This window comes from Anser anser, assembly GCF_964211835.1.
Source record: "Anser anser genome assembly, chromosome: 1".
Lineage (NCBI taxonomy): Eukaryota > Metazoa > Chordata > Aves > Anseriformes > Anatidae > Anser > Anser anser.
This window is the reverse complement of record NC_139720.1, coordinates 48,384,456-48,405,679: the sequence shown is the minus strand read 5'-3', so window position 1 is coordinate 48,405,679 and position 21,224 is coordinate 48,384,456. Positions and strand designations below refer to the sequence as shown.

The following is a 21,224-nucleotide window of genomic DNA, read 5'->3' as shown; positions in this document are numbered from 1 at the left end:
GTTTCAAGCACAGTGCAAAAGGGCTGTAGAAATAGACAATAGAGGAAAAAAAATGCCCTAGAAGGGACGTGATTTGAAACAGATTATGTGTAATTTGTATCACAAATCCATTAATTTACATAAATGCAAGTTGTTCTGTAACTGTCCTTCATAACCTGTGTGATAGATCAAGTGATAGGACACAGTTATTTCAGATAAAAAAATTAATTTTTCTATCACCTAGACCAGAAGCAGAAGACAAAGATTGCCGGGGAATGTTTAGAGGAAAAATAATTGTAGTATTCTAACTGAAAGTTACAAAAGAAACCACTAGAAATTAATTGCACATTTTACCATCCATTTCACTTTGAATCTTGTTTCTCTCTCTTTCTGCTTCACTTTTTGTTCTTGCTGCCTCCAGTTTGACATTTGTTACTTCTAATTTGTGTGAATGTTTAAGTTCTTCTACCTAAGAATTAGAAAAATAAAAAATCCACTGAAAATAAATACATATGTATTTGCAGCTTTACTTGAAGTTTTTCAGGCGATACTTTGCTAACAAGAAGATCTGTGAAATACAGTAATTACCCTTATTTTAAATACACCTTTGTATATATTTTTCCATCCACTGTTTTTCTGAAAGCCATTCTAGAATATCCAGTCTTGCAGATAATTTTTAAATGGCGCTTATATGGATACTGCAGCACTACATCTATTGACATGATCTGGTTCCCCAAATGATGATTGGTATCATTGCAGGCTTTTATTACTTCCTTAAGTCAGACACTGAAAACTAATGGATGTATTATCAGTTCTCTTGAAACACAAGGTTTGCACGTTCCCTGACGAGGACATTAAAGCGCCCAACTACACTATCCGTTCCGGGAAACAAGCTTTCTGACGATGGGCACGTATTTCATCTTTAACCAGCCAGTTATTACAAGCTAGTTTATTACACGTTATTACAAGTCTAGAAGATATTCTTTACAAAGATTTGCACACAAACGTTCAGGATTGCCTATGAAAACTGTTTCTGAGCAAACACCAGACATTCCCCAAGGTAGCCTGTGACCACTGGCGTATTTCTGAGAAGACTATTCATTCGAACTCTCTCACTATGACACTGAACCAATATTGCATAAGACCCCGACGCCTCACTAACTCAAGCATTAGCATGTCAGTTTGCTCATACCTCACTTCCGACTAAAAATCTCTGAGTCAAACTAAAATAAAGTTAAATGTAATCTCCCTGGAGTAAAACAAAGCAGGGGTATGCAAAACCAGGGTATCCATTGCTTCCCCTGAATCATTTAAATTTGATAACCACTTATCCCTTAATCACCCTTGACCTCCTGGAGTGCTACACTACTTTCAAAGTCGAAGTCTTCATAGATTTAAAGTGCATTTTAAATTAAATACTTCTCTGCAGCTATGACATACACATCAAACAGCCTCATAAAAGCAGTCTTAAGAATATCAAATCAAAGACAATTACTGCTTGCACAAAAACTTTTTTTATAGTTTAGGCATTCGTACACAGTAATTACACGGTCAATGAGAATTAAATACCTAGAGGAAAGCACTTATATTGAAAATCCATTCACAGTGACAAATGTAATTACAACCTGCTAGCACATGCAAGTGGCAAAAGGTTAAGAATGACATAGTAGCTTATTAAGTAACTACATGGTGGATTTGGTTGCTTAAATATGATGTTGAGAACATCTGAGGGCAACTTGGAAAGACTTAAGGTGGCTTTTTTAAGGCACAAGATTCGCAACACAAATGCGTGCCCCTCTGTTCAGCAATGAGTTTGAGTGGGTGCAGAAGTGTTTGGGGGGATGGGGATGTTAGTATATAGAAATTGTTTTCTACTTTCATCCCTTCGAGAAACATCATCATTTTCTCCTACTTCTGGAGGTGTGTAGAGAACACCAGCTGATACAAAAAGACTGGTGATGATTAGATATTCTGATAGGTCATTGATTTAAAAATGTTTAACAAAGAAGTTTCTTCCTCCAATTTATTATTCGTGTTACACAAGTTTGAGACATTAAATACCAGCATATCCTATTCTTATGGTAAATTTGAACTTTTTGGATTAAGGACCAAAATGAAATACTTCACATTCATAAATGTAAAACGTGTCTTGAATGAAATCCGAGGTTGCTGAAGAACAACTATGGAAGAAGGCGAAGGTTTTTTTCCTGCATGGTATCTTTTTTGAGATATATTGAGATATATTATGCCTATGTTGTCCGTCATACCCATACAGTGCACATGTCAGTGTTAATTTGGAGAATATTTAGAAATGCAGGATAGCTTTAAGTCAACACAGAGCTTAAAATAGTTCTGCATCCAACTATACATACAAGACCAAAGCTACTGGCTTTACAGTCAGTTCAGAAATAACTAAAGCCTTTCTAAAAGAGTGAGAAAACACAGGACATTAAGTTTGCTACCAAGAACTGACAAATGTGCTAAAAATGATCATCCAACATTTTCTCCAGAAAGGGCAGGATGAGAAACAGCAGAATGCTAAACATTTATCCTGGTACCTATTTCATTAGGAATGAAATATGAGTATGCTGACTCAGATTTACATAAAGCAATAAAACTATTCTGCAACATTTGAAGGTAAAACAATTTACTAGTGCTTCAATTTTGCTTATTCATTCAAATAACCACATACAAAATTACATAAAGGTCTGTCTTTTGTACATTATGTAGCTGAGGAGTAGATGCATCCAGATAAAACTGAATCTGGCATCCATACCAATCTAATTATTCTGAAATACTAAACAGTGATGCCAAGTTTCTTATTAAGCACTTTCAGGTTTTTCTCTATACTAGAAGCCCTTTGAATTTTATTTTCACCGAAGTGCTTTTCTAAAAAATTCTCCAAGTTGTCAAAAAAAAAAGCATAGAAACAAAACAAAATCCCTTAGATATGGTGCCGATCCAACAGCTAAGATACTCAAACTTTGTAAAACAATAATCCACTTAAAATGATACAATGCAGCGCTGTACAGAAACATTTCTGTACAAGCTATGCTGGCATTAGCCCAAGGGGAAGGCTTCACAACTGTCCCACTTGTAACAGATCTCAGCAGTGATTCTGATGCAGACTGCTTCCTGTAGCTAACATAGCCCGGTCCGAGGACACTTGAAAATAAATAAAATAAGTCAACAAGCCATACCTCAGCTTAAAGAAAGGAAAAAAATATCTATTTAGAGTTCCATTGCACTTTACAGAGGTTATGAAAAAAAACTTTCTATAGGTTAGAAATGCTTTATTTGCAGTCAAATAAGGCTGGCTATCTTCATGAGTATTAAAAACCTGAATACACCTCTTTGAGCACTGTTATGTTTAGAAAAAAGACCTAGAATATAAAATAAAAAGAGTATAACCTCAATCTTTAGAGATGCTCCTAGAGATGAAGTTTTTCCTGTGAAGTCACATTCTGTATCTTCCAAGTGAAATTGGGGAAAAAAAAAATTCCAAACCTACTTTAAGTCACCAAAGAAAAATGTTGTTACTTTATTCTTAATGTAAAATACGAACAGAAACTTAAACATGATATGAAAAAAAATGTATATTAGAATATCATAATAGCACTTACTTTAGCAGTTAAGGAATTGACTTCTCTTTCAGATTTGTGAAGTTTGCTCGTTAAAAGAATGTTTTGCTCATGACTCATCTGCAATTCTTTCTCAACTCGATCAATCTGTTGTTCAGCTGACTTCTTTTCTGCCTTGAATAAAGGAGGTGTTTGTTACATTTTTGGAGAAAGGCTATTTCTAGCTACTGACCTGCATGTTTCAATTGATCTGAGCTTCAGGATATTAATGACCTTTTATAATAATTACACCTAAAAATATTTAACAAGTATGTCAACAGCACGTTCCAATATAATAGGGGTTTTGTATTTTACTCAGAAGTAACAACAGTTTTTATTAACACTGCCTGCACAGAATCACCCACATTGTCAATCCTACTTGAGAAGGCAGAGTTTAGTTAGGAGGCAGCACATATTCCTACTGGTAAATTCCTACTCGGCTCTAAACACGAGTATCATCAGTGTGTAAGTATTATAGGCTCAAGACCGTGAGATTTACTGAAGTATCAAAAAGGGAGTATAACCTAGGATTTCACCTTAATTTTTCCAAGCTAAATTACCTATTTCTGGCAGGGTCTTTTAAAGTTTTCTAAATGAAGAATATTGTGACACTTTTTAAGTTGGGATCGGAGCACTTGACAGAGATCCACAGCATTTTGTAATAAGTGTATATAGCACTTATAAAGTAAAAAGGAAAATGAACCATGCATCTGTATGTTGCGGCTATCTAAGAAGTCTACACAGAAAGACTCACTACTTAGACAGGCAGCAAGACCTCAAGACCACAAACGAGGAATGCAGAGGAACCCTGGGAAATATAACTGGTCAGAAATAGCAAAGGTTCTTCAAAGGGCAAGCAAAAGCCAAAAACTAAATAATTATGGTAATATGTTGGAGAACAGAGAGACACAGGTAAAAAGATTAAAAACAAAAGGAATTTTTGAAAATTAAAAACTTACTGTAGCAGATTATTAACATCTTGTCACCAGTTTCTAACTCCAACTAAGTGACAAGTGCTGACTTGAACACCTTTTTAACTGCATATATGGTATCACTCGCATGTTTAGAAGGAAGATCTATTAAAATCTCTCAGGTAAGCTCTCCACTTCTGCAAAGCTAAATTGGTAGTAAGACTGCAATGTACTTGCACCTTAGTTTTAAATCTGAAATTTACAAATTCAAATTGTGGATTCAATAGCAAAATTATCAGTGACCTCAGTGACAGTTCTAATAGGTTAAGTGTTATTCTCACTACTGTCTACAAGGAGACGAAATTAAAAAAATTTAAAAAAATCTTACCTCTAGAGACCTTGTCAGAGCCTGCATCTCAGCTAACTGTCGGACTTGTATTCTTTGAACACTTTCTGCTTGTGCACCACAATTGTCTCTTTCAGCTCTTAGTTCTGCTACTTCTGCTTCTAAGCCTTTTAATTTCTGATAGAGTTGTGCCTTTTCTCTGGAGAGTACTTCCACACGTTTACTGTCCCTCGTGGGATCAACGCTGAGCAGCTGATTATGGAGTTCTTCTTTATCTTTCTCCAGCCTTGCAATCTGATCATCGTTAATTGGAAAAAGAAAAGCCTTTATATTGATTACGTGTCAGACAGCAACAAATACAGTGATTGACAACTCAGGAAAGTGCAGAGCGTGCATTTAAAAATTAAGAAATTATATTTGCATTTGTATTCTCTCAAAACAGGACAATCAACAGGCCCAGTAGTCAGCACCTTTTTTGGCTTTAATTTTCACTGATAAGGCTTGTCCTCAGATGTCCGCGAACCACCTAGCAATCTGTGGAAGTAAAGCAGTACCCAGAGTAGAGGAAGAAAATGTTAGGGATCATTTAACCCACTGGACACACATTAGTCCCTGGAATGCACCCAAGCATTTTGAAGGAACTTGCTCATATCACCACAAGGCTATTCTCTATCATCTTTGAGAGGTCATGGCAACCCAAGAAGTTCCTGAAGACTGGAAAGAGGCAGATGGCACATCCATCATCAAGAAGGGCAAAAGCGTCAAGAAGGAGGACCCAGGTAACTGCAGGACAATCAACTTCACATCAGCCTCTGGGAAGGCTGTGGCACAAATCCTCTTAACATTGATTTTTAAACCCATGAAAGACAAGACAATGGAAATCAGGGTTTATCAAGGTCAAAACATGCTCAGCTTACTTCTCTCCTTTCTAGGACTGGCGTTGCAGACAAGGAGAGTGCAATAGATCTTGTATACATTGATTTTAGCAAGGCTTTTCATGCGATCTCCTATAATCTTCTCTCCCTCACCAAATTAGTGAGATACGGGCTGAATAAGCATATGATACATTGGGTGGAAAATTGGATGGCTTAAAGTGTGGTGATTAGCGATGTAAAGTTCAGCTGACTACCTGTAACTGATGGAACCTTTCTGGGGTCAGCATAGGGTCCCATACTGATTGATGTCCTTATCAACGACCTGGATGACAGGACTGCATGTTCAGCAAGCTTGTGGGCGACACCAAACTCGGGGGAATGGTCAATATGCTTGAAAGCAGAACTGCTCTTCTGACTGAAGGAATGTGCTGACTGGAACCTCAAGTTCAACAAGAGCAAGTACACAGCAATGCATCTGGGATGGAGTAACCCACTGCAACTGTACAGGCTGAGGGCAGCTACCTAGGAAGCAGCTACACAGAAAGGGAGCTGGGTGTCCTTGTGGACAGCTGCACTATTAGGCAGCAGAGCGCCCTTGCAGCAAAGACAACCAACGCACTCCTGGAGACTAACAAAATCACCGTCCCTGACGGTGTTCAAGGTTGGACGTGGTGCTTAGGGACATGGGTGACATTGGTGGTAGGGGGATGGTTGGACCAGATGATCTCGAAGGTCTTTTCCAACCTTAATGATTCTATGAAAAGAATAGCCAGCAGGTCCCCAGAAATGATCTTCTGCACTCTTCCAGCTGTTTTAAGACCACACCTGGTGTACTGTTTCCAGAATCCAAGATAGTCAACATGAACTGGCCCTGTCAGACAGAAAACAAAGCAAGTTCCCAAGGCAGTGTGATAGTATGAACTAATCTTGAGACTCTAACTAACAAACACTATAAATATATAGATCCCAGAGTTTCAAACTAAGTTACGTAGACAGAATGTACTGTGCAGACTGGAGCCAAAACAGTAAGAAAGTACAGTACAAAAGAGTTCTCTCCCTATTTGGAAACCGTATTCCCAACTCTGATCTGCAGCACTGTTTTTATAAATTTAATCAGTGATTTCTATGGAGCAATGCCAAATTCTGCAGCATATACCCTCAGAATCCCTTTCATGAGCAGACTGAAGACTTACTACATGACATGCCCAAGACAGCATTTAGGAATTAGGATGTTTTTGTAGTACCCTTACATTAAATAGCATGGGAGGTTAAGAAGGTTCTAAATCAGGGAGAGAAACTAGACTACATTGTGCCCTGGGCTCCATCTAGGTAATTCCATGTTCTCTAAGTGTGCTGGTTAGCAGCAGACTAGCACAAACCCAGCAAGCCCACAAGAGAGGCAGGGTGTAGAGCAGCATGGTGGGTTAGCTCTGTGAAGGACAAGTGTTCTGTTTTTGATGCACCGCATTTGTGAATTTGGACTGATTTGAAAGCAATGATTGCCTTTGATTTGTGCCTCACGTTGGGACTAATACATTCTAATTTAGCATCTTGAGATATGCTCCCAGACAAGTACTTAAATGAATATGCAAATCACATATGCAACACTCATTTACACTGCTGCATATATTTAAAACACAAATAAACTGGCAATTTATTTAGCTACATATTTCAAAGTCCAGTTCTGAAACAAAGAACTTATGGATTGTTTATTCAAGAGTTAACACAACTGAAATAAAGATACCAAAGTTCTTAGTATCCTTTGAACAATCTATCAAAGATTGAATCACAGAATGCTTTGGGTTGGAAAGGACCTTGAAGATAATCAGGGACACCTCCCACCAGAGCAGGCTGCCCAAGGCCCCATCCAGCCTGGCCTTGAGCACCTGCAGGGATGGGGCAGCCACAGCTTCTCTGGGCAGCCTGTGCCAGGGCCTCACCACCCTCTGAGTGAAGAATTTCTTCCTTAGATCTCATCTAAATCTGTCCTCTTTTAGTTTAAAACCGTTACTCCTTGTCCTATCACTGCACTCCCTGGCACGGAGTCCCTCCCCAGCTCTCCTGTAGGCCCCCTTTAGGCACTGGCAGGCCGCTGTCAGGTCTCCCCGGGGTCTTCTCTTCTCCAGGCTGAACAACCCCGACTCCCTCAGCCTGTCTTCACAGGAGAGGTGCTCCAGCCCCTCTGATCAGCCTCGTGGCCCTCCTCTGGGCTCGTTCTAACAGCTCCAGGTCCTTGTGCTGGGGGCCCCAGAGCTGAACACAGGGCTCCAGGTGGGGTCTCACGAGGGTAGAGTAGAAGGGGACAGTCACCTCCCTTGCCCTGCTGGCCACACTGCTTTTGATGCAGCCCAGGGTACGGCTGGCTTTCTGGGCTGCAGGAGCACATTGCCGGCTTGTGTTGAGCTGCTCATCAACCAACACCCCCAGGTCCTTCTCCTCAGGGCTGTTCTCAATCCATTCTCCGCCCAGACTCTTTCTGTGCTTGGGATTGCCCCAATCCTGATGCAGGACCTTGTACTTGGCCTTGTTGAACTTCATGAGGTTTGCACAGCCCCACCTCTCAAGCCTGTCCAGGTCCCTCAGGATGGCGTCCCTTCCCTCCAGAGCGTCATCCACACCACACAGTTTGGTATCACCGGCAAACTTGCTGAGGGTGCACTCGGTCCCACTGTCCATGTCACTGACAAAAACATTAAGCAGCACTGGTGCCAACACCAACCCCTGACGAATGCCACTCACCACTGATCTCCATTTGGACACTGAGCCATTGACCACAACTCTTTGAGTGTGACCATCCAGCCAGTTCCTTACCCACAGAGAGGTCCATCTGTCAAATCCATGTCTCTCCAATTTAGAGACAAGGATATCATAGGGGAGAGCATCAAATGCTTTGCACAAGTCCATGTAGATGACATCAGTTACCCTTCCTCTATCCACCAGTGCTGTAACCCCATCTTAGAAGGCCACCAAATCTCTCAGGCATGATCTGCCCCTAGTGAAGCCATGTTGGCTGTCACCAGTCACCTCCTTCTTTTCCATGTGCCTTAGCATAGTTTCCAGGAGGATCTGCTCCATGATCTTGCTAAGCACAGAGGTAAGACTGACTGGCTTGTTGTTCCCTGGGTCTAACTTTTTCCCCTTTTTAAAAATGTGGGTTATGTTTCTCCTCTTCCAGTCAGTGGGAACTTTACCAGACTGCCACGACTTCTCAAATATGATGGACAGTGGCTTAGCAACTTCATCCGCCAGTTCCCTCAGGACTTGCAGATTCATCTCATCAGGTCCTACAGACTTGTGCACCTTCACACTCCTTAGATGGTCCCAAACCTGAGCTTCTCCTACAGTGGGCAGTTCTTCATTCTTCCAGTTCCTTCCTTTGCCTTCTGGGACTTAAGCTGTGTGGCCAGAGCTATTGCCAGTGAAGACAGAGGCAAAAGAGCCATTGAGTACCTCAGCCTTCTCCATATTCTGGGTATCCAGGTCTCCCATTTTCTGGGTGAGTTTGGCCAGGAGCTCCTTGTTCAACCATGCAGGCCTCCTGGTGTTTTTGCCTGACTTCCTCAATTTAAAATTTAAATTTCTATCAGTCACTCATAACTTATTAATTCGTATCTCAAATCCTATCAAAAATGTGATTTTAAAAAAGCATTTAAGCAAAGCTACTGGCTGTCATTTATCAGCAGGCAAGTCTACTCTAACTTCTAATAGCACAAATGATATTGCAACACATCACCAAACAAGCCTACAGAGACAGCCTTAGGGTTAATTCATAAAAGCGTTTTAAGAATTACAAGATCAGAAACAAATATTACATTATGAAATGGTGTCAAACTGATAACCCATCAAGTGGTTTTGTCATCAGATACAATTTAAACTAACATAACATTCTATGTACCTCTGCCTCATATTTTATTTTCTTCTCTTCTAAAATACGTGCATGTTCTTCCTTTTGATGTTCAAATTCTGATTTCAGAAAAGTATGTTCATAACGAAGTTTGTTAAATTCTGTTCTGTATTTTTCCACTTCCTGAGTTAGACAAAAAAGAAATCAGTCCAAAGTTTTCAGTTTTATTCCTCTCAAACATCCATGCAATGCTCCTGCCACTTCGTAAGTTTCATTTGTACACATTAATCCCTCCCCCTCCCTTTTCTAGGGTTTCCAACCTCCACTGCCTAGGGCAACAGTAGGCAAACAGTACCAGCCAGCCAAAGGAAAGTCATACTTTGATCCCCCTTCAGTTTTAATTTCCTAAGGTTTTTAGGAACAATTGCAAACTGGTTATCACCACTCTAAATGAAATAAAATACTACTAAATACTCTATACTTACATTTTCTAGTTTCCGATAACGTTCTGTCATAGGAGATTCCAATTCCTGCTGTATTTGTGCTTTTAACAGCTCTAATTTCTGAGGAGTTAGGACCTTAAGACAGAAACGTATCATTAATAACCAGTCTTATTCATTTATTTACAGTGTGACAGGCCAAATATCCAGGAATAAAGTATTTCAAGTATGGCTTTAAGAATTCTGCTTAATTTTCTGTTTTTCTGAAGAATTTTTCAATGGTAGCTACAGAAGCAAAGAAATGTGATATTAGCAATCTAAAAATATTCTGGGAAGATAATAATGTTGACATTTAAAATGTCAGCATTCACTGGTAGAAGCAATACAAATGTCAATCAGTGTCTGGGGATCCTTTGTTAGATGCTGTGTTTGTTTCCTAAGAACTACGTCCTGCATTAGTTTAGGGAAACAAGCAATTATAGAAAATGTCATCCAAGTGATCTTAAATGTTTTGGGTAGGGATTTTTTTTTCGGTTTGTTTGTTTCCTTTTTAGGATGAAGAAAGTTGCCATCATGAAGAGAAACAAATACCTACTTCTGTAATCACTTATGCTAACAGGCATCTAAGTTATCCAACAGGGCAGGTGATTTTCCCCGTAACAGGAAAAGAACATGCATGGACAGAGACTGAGGGTCAGACCGAGGAGTTTACTATTAGTGTAGTACCTAACAGAATTCAGAAGATTCAATTAAACAAAACAATTTCATCCTACAGGCACTCTAAGGAAGAAGCATTACTCAGATTGGGCAGGTTTCAAGATACCTGAAATAGATTCAAGCCAAGTGTATGCCTGTTACAAACAGAAACAAACATGGCCCTGTTCCAGGACTGAAACACATATTAAGCTCTACCAGTAAATTGCCTCACCTGCATCTTCAGTCTCTCCAGCTCCTGTGTTTTACCCAACAATTCCTCTCTATATTCAGCAAGAAGAAACTGGAATTTTTCATGTACAGTCTGCTTTTCAACTAACAACCGCTTCAGTTCATCTTGTGATTTTGTATATTCCTCCTGTAACCTGCAAGGTAAAATATAAATTTTTTATATCTACCCTCCCAATTAAAGCTCAGAAACCTCAACTTCAGACACAAAAATAAGAATATCAAGTTAGAACTAAGAATTTAATACCCTCATTCTCTAACATATTGAAAACTTATCCCATATTTACAAACATATGTCTTTCAGAAGCCTCACCTACAATGTCTTAAGGTATTTTGAATTGTTTTTTCTAAAGTGAAGAATGCTCAAATATGTCCTTAAATACACAAATAGCTAACACACACAAACTCCCTTCCACCTAACATTTTGCTTCATCTTTTAACAGCTGTAATGAAGAAACCTGTTTACATTACTATACCTTATATGTTCTGCCTTTATAGTTTGATAATTTGCTTTATGGTGCTCACATCGCATTTTTTCATCAATCAGAAGTTTTTGTAATTCTTGTGAATTAGCCACATCGCCATTTCCAACCATGGGAGGAAGGAGACTGCCCAAAGCATCCATTTTATGGTGACTGTTCACGATGAGTATTGAGAGGACAAAAAAAAAGAACTTATAACAAATCTACATCGCCGTGCACCTTTTCAGCTGACATCCCAGGAGACCAGGTCACCTGACAGAAAAACAAACCTATGTAATTAGCAATCAAGTACATTCACACCTCAAAGACTTCACATGCTACTTTTGCTTTCAATACAGAAGAATCCGAGCTCTGCCATAACCCACGTTCGAAATCCCCTACTGAAAGGGCCACTCTCCTCTGCTCATTCTACCTGCCCTGAAATGTAGTAGCTGTCCCGGGGACACAGGATAAAGTTAAATCTGAAGATTATTTGAGTCAATACAAAATAAGCACAAGCATCTTCAACCACCAGGCCACACAAAATGTTATTTTTACTTATGCTGCACACTGAGAATCAAACCCTGATGTTAATTATGCCATGTTAACTAGGATTCAAGCAGGGGTCAGAGACATCAGATATGAAGTAGTAAAAGCTGTTTGTATCACAGTCTGTCGTACTATCCTAACACAATGCACTGCTCCACACACCATCGTATCACCTCGAACCAGAGATAATTCTCACTGTTGAGCTCCTATCAAGCCACTTCTGGAAGAGTTATGATTTCATGGGCTGGTATCTTCCAGATTGTCCAAAGTTTATCTCTGAAATATATCACTGATACATGTCACTTCTAGTTTTTGAAGTTTTTCTGGTGGTTTCTTGTGACCTTTCCAGCAAGAGTTTTGCCAAATGTGGCAATCTCAGATGGGTGTGAGAAAGCTGCAAATCGCCAGATGCTGAGAAATGAGGAAGTATTGTAACATGCGCCTCATCAGTGCTTTTCGATATTAGAAACGAGGCACTGCCTTAGGCTGGTTATTGCTGGTGCTTCTAAAGGATCTGGGGGAGGGAGGACTGCAACTGAATTTTAGGGAAGTTATAAAAGCTTTGAAACCAGCTAGCCTGCCACTTTAGCTTTTGGCAGTACTAGACTGGTGCCTAAGAACTCCGTATTTGCAGTGGTATGCAAAAAAAAATAATGTTAAATCTCCAGCATCACTGCAAATACCTAGCCTCCTTCTCAAACATAGTTGAGCACATAATGCTTTCTAGTATCCTACTCTTAACATCTCTCATGGGCCTACCTTAAGCACTTACCATTTTATTCTATAAACCCCTGAACTACAGGCAAGATGAGAATTATCTTCCATATAGATAAATAAGCACGGCACGTTTAGTGCCCATTTTCCTCCTCCACTACCATGATGGGGAAAGGTCAGTGGAAAGCGTTCCTATACCAGCACAAGCAAGGTGACAACAGCGATTTCTTTTATCCTGCTTTACTCAAGTTTGCTGAGAGGATGATGAGGAGGAAATGCTTCTGAAGCAGCATTACAAAGACCAAAAAACATGGAGTTTTCTGACAACTAATTGACTACAAGAAAACAATAAATGGAAATGCAACCGTTTGTAATTTCAGCCCCAAGCTGCTGAAGGTGGGAAATGCATCCTCTCCTCACAGCTTTTCCTACTATCAAGAAGTCCACAGATTATAAAGCAAAACACATATCCAGTCGTGTGCGCACCTGCCTAAAGATCGCACATAAAAGAGGACTGAAGAAAGGGGGTAAAAACGTGGCTTACAAATCCGTTTCACACATGCAAAAACCTAAGCAGTATGCATTTAAGGGAGCAAAACTATTTGGGCTTGCAGGGACATCTAGTGGCAAACTTCATGATTTACATTCCCAGTGACAATTGAGAGACAAACTACGGTACCAGAAATTTCATTACTTTATAAGATCTCTTTCCTTGAAATCATTGACAGCAACTTGTGATATTTAGCCTACACACTTTCTTACAAATAAAATACCTTTCTTTTTTTCTTCAAAACAAAGTAAGTCCTCACAGAGCTGCAAACACTCAACATTGTCTCAGCCCTATAAGTAGGGTGAGTACCCTACTACCATGAATCTCTTCTGTACTAGTGGCACTTTCTCATAGTCGATGATTAGACCTAAAACATTCTTCAGAATTACGCAGGACTACGTATAATTTTTTTTAAGAAATACTTTACAGGAACACTAGTTAAACCTCCTTCTTCCCTTGTAGACCTGTTCAAGAAGTAGAGAACCATAAAGCACACTTGAAAGAAACTAAAACCCCAGCATCTCTAAAATTAATTCTCCACCTACAACATAACAAGACTTGGTAAATTTACAAAACTGCAAACTTGTATCAACGGCCCCAAATCCATACTATGCAACCTTAACATCATTTTGTGCAGGTACACAAGGAAAGGCATTGGTGCAGAGTCCTGAAGCCCAGGTTTTGCACACTTAATACCTGAAATTACATAATATGCATATATCAATATATAAATATGGGTTAATGTCTTTGGTAGAATGTCCAGCTAAGTGAAGTAACTCGACTACATTTCCAAGAGCCACCTTTGTTCTGCCTTTCTTCTCCAAAGAGCTATTTTCATACAGAAAGAAATATTGTTTAAAGACCTACCTCACAACTCTCTCTCCTTTATATCTACACATCATGAACGGACTTTTCTTCTTTCACAAGATTTTTGAGCTATAACATTTTAAATTTTGTTTCCTACAAGCACTTAAAATGGTGAGAAAACTTGCATTTAGAGAAAAACACGAAGACGCCACTATAATTTCTGAACACCACGGCCTCCTTCTTGCTTCCCTGGCATAGCCCGGCTCCAGGACTCCAGCACGTACCAGCCTGGGTGACACAACTTGCTCACAGCTCTTCTTTCCATACCACGGCCATGCTAACACACACAAATTTACCGTGGTTGAACATTGTTTTAAACAGTTAAATTAGATGCTACTCTGAATGGAATTTTGCAACGATTGCTGCAAAGTCTCATGGAACAATAAACTATTTGTCTGGAAGAATAAGTGAGACACTCAAAGGCAGCAGAGCCTCACGCAAGTGACTCCAGACACTACTGCTCTGCTTAAGGGTCTGTAGAGTCTGAGCAGATAAGGAGCTGATGAGAAACCATAACCCACTTGACAGCTCCCTGTCAGCAGGAATGGGAGGTTGCCTTCCTCCTTTCTTCATCCTTATTCCTGGAACTGCCGTTCACTAGACCCTTCTAAGAACTGCTTTAACTCAAGAAGCCAGTAGTTAAACAAGCGGAAAACACTCAATAGATTCTTTTCTTGGTGAGGCCAGTGAGTCATTCCAGCACATGGAAAAAACCAACAAGCCACAGAATCAGTGAAAGTAGGCAACTGGTACTGGCTTGCACAAAGAAACAAAGAGACAGATAAGGTGGTGGAAGGAGGAGCACGCCTCTCTTCTTCCAGGAGCAGAGAACTGTCACATCAGGAGTTCAGATGTTCACGTGGTCACAGCCCTGGGCTAGACACTCGGCTTTTTGACAAAGTTAGGTTAAATTAACCCTACCTTAAATGACTATGCAACACACCAGAGGTCACACTTCCCGTGAAAACCAAGCGAATAAAAAAAAAAAGCAAAGCAAAGTTATGTATCGTTTGAGAAATTAGATTGTATACTGCTCTAACAGTTTACATTTTACTAATCCAGCAGCTTGCAATAGCCAAAATAACCACAATTTAAAAAATAAAAAATAAAATAAATAATAACAAAATATACTGGAAAAAATCAGCAAAACGTGAAAACCTTTATTATAGGAATCTCTATAATCTGGGTAACTGCTCAGACGTCACTGTTGAGAATCCAGTGAAAATAAACACTTAATACTTCTGCGTGCCTAAGTGCAGAAATTTTGGAGAACACCTCTATGATTTATAACTTATAAAAGACATCAGTCTCATTTCAACTGTCGCTTCTCTCACAGTGCTGTTTAAAGCACATGTGTCAACAATCAGGCATATTAAGGTATACCTGGTCTGGCGGGAGGTGTCCCTGCCCACGGCAGGGGGTTGGAACCAGGTGATCTTTAAGGCCCCTTCCAACCCAAACCATTCTGTGCTATATGATTTCACAGTGCCCATCTTCATGCATGGCACACGGGATTACTTGTGCTATTTCTGTCTTACACTAGAGATAGGGTTATTTTTGTTAGATAAAGAACAACAAAGAAGGCTATAAATTAACCCAGGATTAAAGTTTTTGCTTCAGCCACATACACTGGTAAGTCAAGCCGCTAGCACTGCCTGATCAAACTGAAACTTTTCATGGGAGTTACATTTGGTAGATCTCCTAGCTGCACTCAAGAACAATTTGTCTACATACACCAGGTAGGTTTCTCTTTTTTTTTTTCCCCACGACTAGAGACACCTTTAGATACAGATGAGAAACTCCTCACTAAAATCTCATTCAAAACTGTAGTTGGGCACAGAGATGCAACAGATCGCTGTTTGTCACACACAGTTGTACAGCCCACAACCCAAGTTACCCTTCCCCTGCCGTCGACAAGTGACTTTTCATATTGACTTAAAAACAGAGGCGTTCAGTCAGGACTTTTGTCTCACGTTACCCTACGTGCCCTACACACCTCCTGCAGGCAAACACGGCAAGATTCACCCTGCTGTGCGTGCGGCCCACGCAGGCAAAGCGAGGAAAGCCCGTGTGAGGAAGAGGAGCCCCCAGGACGTTTTGTCACCGTTACCTTCCCTACCACCATGCACGCAGCAGCCCGGGCAGCGCGCGGCACTCACGCGGGTGTCACACGCCCGAAGGCGCAGAGCGGCGCCCAGCACGGGCTCGCTGCCGGGGCAGGAGGCACGCCGCCTACCCCCAGAGCCGCGCCTGGCCCGGCCCGGCCCGGCGGCCGCTGACAGGCCGCGCGCAGAGGCTGTTACCGGCGGGCGAGGGCGGCCGCTCTCCGCCGCGGGCTGCCGGCCGGCCGCTCCCCGCAGCCCCCGCTCGGCGACCGGCAGCGGCGCGGGGCCCGCGGGGCTCCCCCTGCGCCCGGCGGCCCCTCAGCCCGGAGCCGTTTAAAAATGGCGCCGCCAGCCCGCGGGGCGCGGGGCGTCCTGGGAGCGGCGCGACGGGGCGGGACGGGGCGGGACGGGGCGGGACGGGGAAACGGCCTCGCGCGTGCGTGGGGGCCTTGGGGTTGGAGAAGCCCCCCGCAGACCGTCTGGTCCAACCGGTCCCCTCGCACCGGTGTCACCCACCAAACCGTGTCCCCAAGCACCAGGCCCAACCTTTCCTCGAACCCCCCCAGGGACTGTGACGCCACCGCCTCCCCGGGCAACCCGTCCCAACGCCTGACTGCCCGTTCTGAGAGGAAATGTCTCTTCATTTCCAACCTGAACCTCCCCTGGCACAACTTCAGGCCATTCCCTCGTGTGTGCGCTCAGCGGAGCTGAGCAGCAGCAGCCCGGTGCTGCTGACAGGACGGGCACTGCGCTTTGCGTGGACATGGAGTTAAATGCATTACATCGCCTTCACCTCTTTCCAGTGGTGATCGCTATTTTCTGACTGAAACCAGGCAGCAAGAGTGGAAATATCATAACCGTGATCCTCTGGGAAACGTCACCCGTTCCCCTGTGAAATCCCTGTGGCTAAAAGGGGACGTGGGCATCCAGACCAGCGTGGGCACTCTTCTAAGGAGATTAGCAGTCCTTTGATAAGGATTAGAAATGGCTTCCTTGGTATTTTGGAGCGTGGGTGTTACCGATGACCCCGGCAGGAAAAAGAGAGAGGAGAAAAATAAAATAAAAAAAGCCGTGCGTTAAAGCAGGCAGCATTGTGCATGGATCTGGAGCCCTGGTTAGCTGCCGTCACAGCGCCTGTAAACTGCAGGGCGAGGTCGGCGGGTGACGAGGATTGCACATCGGGATTACACAGCAGTCATCGATAGCAAACAATTTTCATGAGAAATGTAGTCAGGAATCAGTATGAGCTCAGGAATTTCAGAGGAGGACACATAGGAAAAAAACTTTTAAAATACAAAATTATCTAGGTAACTAAAATCAGCAGGCAGGGTTGGGTGTCTGTTACCAGCAAAGCTGTTGAATAACATTACAGTGACCATCTCTCTCCCCGTCTCACAGCTGTGCAAGAAGCAATACTGAAAACCTGCTCCTACCTCTGATTGCTTTTACTATAATGCTGCTGTAGTGACTCAGATGGGCCTGGCCTGGGAATCTTGCAGAGTGCAGGGGAAGAGAGAGTGAAAGCAAGAGACCAAGGGCACAAAGAGGAGATGGTTGAGGGAAGAAGAACTAGCAAGCATGGGACTCAGGAACACAGCAGAGAGGCAAGAGGGTCAGACAAGAGATGAGCCTAGAGAACGAGAGGGAGAAACAACTAGAAAATGAAAATTATATATTGCAAGGCAAATGAGAAACATAAAGATCAATAAGTAAATATGAAAGGAAAACTAACTGTTGGGGAAAGAGGGAAACACATATCGGTGTGTGTTTGTTTTCTCTTTGTGTCAGTCTGACTCTGCTAATGAAGTCAGTGCCTAAAGGAAGCAGGAATAATAAACACCCTTATAACATATTGGATTCAGGCAGTAGCAAGTTCACCTCTTGGCAACATCACCCAACACCCAGGTTTTTCATAGGAATAGAAATGTATGCAGCTACAGATGTCAATAGCTTATTTTCCAAAAAAGTAAATTCTCTATCATACACCATTCAAATGCACTGTGAGGCTCAAGTAAAAGTACAGATTTCATTTAGAGACCGTCAAGGTGTTTGGTTGATACTGTTAGAGGTTATTTGTGTTTCTTTACATGTCACCTCAAATTAGTTCTGGGTAGATCAGCATTTCACACAGCAGCAAGTTTCATCCTCACACAAAGAAAACAACATACAAAGAGCTGTTAAATCAGTGGGGAACCCCAGGAAAATATTTAGAAGTGGTTTGCAGATATACTCTTTGGAGAAAGATAGATAATACTTAAGTATGGTCAGAAAGTGTCTTGTTGAGTTTGTAGGCTTGTTTAGACTTCCTTTCTGGCTTACTTGAGGAAGCTGAAAATAATTGCTAGATTAGATAAATCCTCGTCTTCTGTCACCCAGTGGCATATCTTTAGAGAAGGATATTGCTGTTATGCACATATGCTGCTGTTCATACCTGTAGTTTAATCCATGCTTAGTTTCTGTCACCTTGACCTGAATTCAACCTATCAGGACAGAGGCCAAAGGGGGGATTAGTGCTAGGAGTGCAAGCACCATCAGCCTCTGAGTCAGCAGAGTCTGAAAGCATGCAAATGGTATCATCATCTCTTACAATTGTGGCAGAGACGTTTGTATCCAAGTAGCATGCTGTTTGTATTGCAGAGCTAAAACCATACGTAGTTGTGTGGAAATTGCCTGACAAAAACAATACTTTGGCATTGCAAAATCAGAAGATGAAATTGCTTTTAAATGCAGTAGTGATTGCACAGAGGTGTTCTCTAGTTTTCTGTTCAGCATGTACATAGACTCTTGCTTATACAATACTGATCATCTGCCTCCTTCCCCTCTAACCACGTGTCTATAGCTATGGTAAAAAAAGATATTTCCCAGATGAGTACCAAGTTATTAAAATGGTATTCTAAAAAAAAATAAAAATAAAAAAATGCAGATGGAATTTATTGGTCTGCTAAGAGATATCACATTTAAGTACATTGTACTCATATTATGGGCTTCAGTTCTGACTACGCTTTTATTTCCATTAGATTGGCTCCATTCTAGCCACAACTAAAGAGTTTTTCCAAATTTTACACATACATCGTGGGTGAGTAGAACCTGTCACTCGCTAACTGAAGCCATCAGGACTGCATCAATGCAAGCTCAGCTCCCAGAGTTCTTGTCCAAAGAGTATCGATGCTTCTTTCAGCAACTCAGCACTGGCCTGCTTCAAGCTTCTTCTAAGGCAGGGGAGGGTGGATCCTCTGCCTTGTAGGCTGCACATGAAAAGTAACACAACATTGCTCCACTAGGTAACTTTGTAAAACTAAGTAGTTTTCACCTACATCAACAGTCCAGATATAAATTCAGGAGGGCACAATGTGAATATTCCTCTTTTCAATGATAACAACTCTATGCTAGTTGTCATGGCAGGCAAAACCCACTTTTTGATTGCTGTACACAATACACAGTAGCACAAGTACAGTGATGGCACACATGCATTCAGGAAACATTTATCTCTAAGTTTAAGCTGCACTGATAGCAGCAGCTACCTGGCTAGTTCAGGGCATTTTTGATGTGTCTAAATGAGCTGCAGTTACTGATTAGTGTAACAGCAGATGGAGTCTTGGGTGCCTTCAGCTGGTTTCTGGTTCGTTTGTAAAATTTTGCTTCTCGGATTTATTAGGGGCACCACCATGAAGTGTTTTTGGTGTACAGTGATGGTAAGGGTCATTTGTCAAATGTCTCATCCAGTGATTGTCAACGCTGTATGGAAACCACTGCTTGGCTATGCATGACACTTCTCTTCCTATGCTAAATTATGGCATTACCATTGTATTTTCCTCTCTGCCTTTCTATTTTCTGGGTGCTAAAACACTCGGCCCTGGCAACCAAAAGTGCCCCGTACCCTGGGGTGCATCTGGCCCAGAACCGCCAGGCGATCGAGGGAAGGGATTGTCCTGCTCTGCTCTGCGCTGTGCGGCCTTACCTCAAGCACTGTGTGCAGTTTGGGGTGCCACAGTATAAAAAGGACATAAAACTATTAGAGAGTGTCTAAAGGAGGGCTATGAAGATGGTAAAGGGTCTGGAGGACAAGATGTATAAGGAGTGGCTGAGGGCCCTTGGTTTGTTCAGCCCAGAGCAGAGCAGGCTGAGGGGAGGCCTCATGGCGGCCTGCAGCTCCCTCACGAGGGGAGCGGAGGGGCAGGCGCTGAGCTCTGCTCTCTGGGGACAGCGACAGGACCCGAGGGAACGTCATGGGGCTGGGACAGGGGAGGGTCAGGCTGGGGGTTAGGGAAAGGTTCTGCACCCAGAGGGTGGTCGGGCACTGGAACTGCCAGGGCAGTGGTCATGGCATGGAGCCTGCGGGAGTTCAAAAGAGTTTGGACAACGCTCTCAGACATCTGGTCTGATTCTTGGGTGGCCCTGTGTGGAGCCAGAAGTTGGACTCGATGGTCCTTGTGGGCCCCTTCCAACTGGGGATATCTGACAGTGCTATGAAAACACTTGTCAGGGTGCATTATGAACTCTTCAAAACCAGTTACAAGCAACTCAGAACCGATGATGAGTCAGATGCCTTTTTAACGTCAGGTTTGTCAGTGTGTTAGCAGGGGTTATGCAGCCCATGTCAGAAGTGGGCAAATGTTATTAGCAGCTAGGGGGAGCCTGCTGTTTGTCGAATTGAGTTGACCTTAATATAGAAGTTGAGTTCCAGGCATCTGCGAGAAACTCAGCGTGACGACCTGTCTGCAGGTGACACGGGAGCTGCTGTGTGCCATTTGCTTCCATAGGAGGAAGTAAGAAAGGCAGCATGAGTGCAAAGCAAAATGCTGTTACTGCACTGTCTACTCTGTTCTTGGTATAAAAATAAAATCATTTCTAATGGCTGCCGGTGCCAGCTGACAAGAGCTCTGTTTTGTGAAAAATAAATGCAAATGTTTTGCTTTATGTCAGCTATGTTAGCTGTTATGCATGCCTATATTCAATTTTTTGGCACATGACCAAGATTTCTGACAATCATGTAAAAAAATCAGCTTTGGTTTCTAATTCAG

At 42.1% G+C, this 21,224-nt stretch overlaps 1 protein-coding gene across 7 annotated transcripts in view; it reads right to left on the bottom strand.

Moving 5' to 3' along the window:
* Positions 1–16,558, bottom strand: part of CEP83 (centrosomal protein 83) — a 28,135-nt gene extending 11,577 nt beyond the window's left edge. The window contains exons 1-8 of one of the 7 annotated variants that reach the window (XM_083821510.1): positions 16,402–16,558; positions 11,434–11,592; positions 10,944–11,094; positions 10,061–10,153; positions 9,627–9,758; positions 4,899–5,150; positions 3,603–3,734; positions 334–448 (exon numbers count right to left, since the gene is read on the bottom strand). In XM_083821510.1, coding sequence (XP_083677636.1) covers positions 334–448; positions 3,603–3,734; positions 4,899–5,150; positions 9,627–9,758; positions 10,061–10,153; positions 10,944–11,094; positions 11,434–11,582 — 1,024 coding nt within the window. In that variant the 5' untranslated portion in view covers positions 11,583–11,592; positions 16,402–16,558. The other 6 variants (XM_083821504.1, XM_083821506.1, XM_083821507.1 and 3 more) reach the window with 6 other exon arrangements.
* Positions 16,559–21,224: the final 4,666 nt, after the last annotated feature.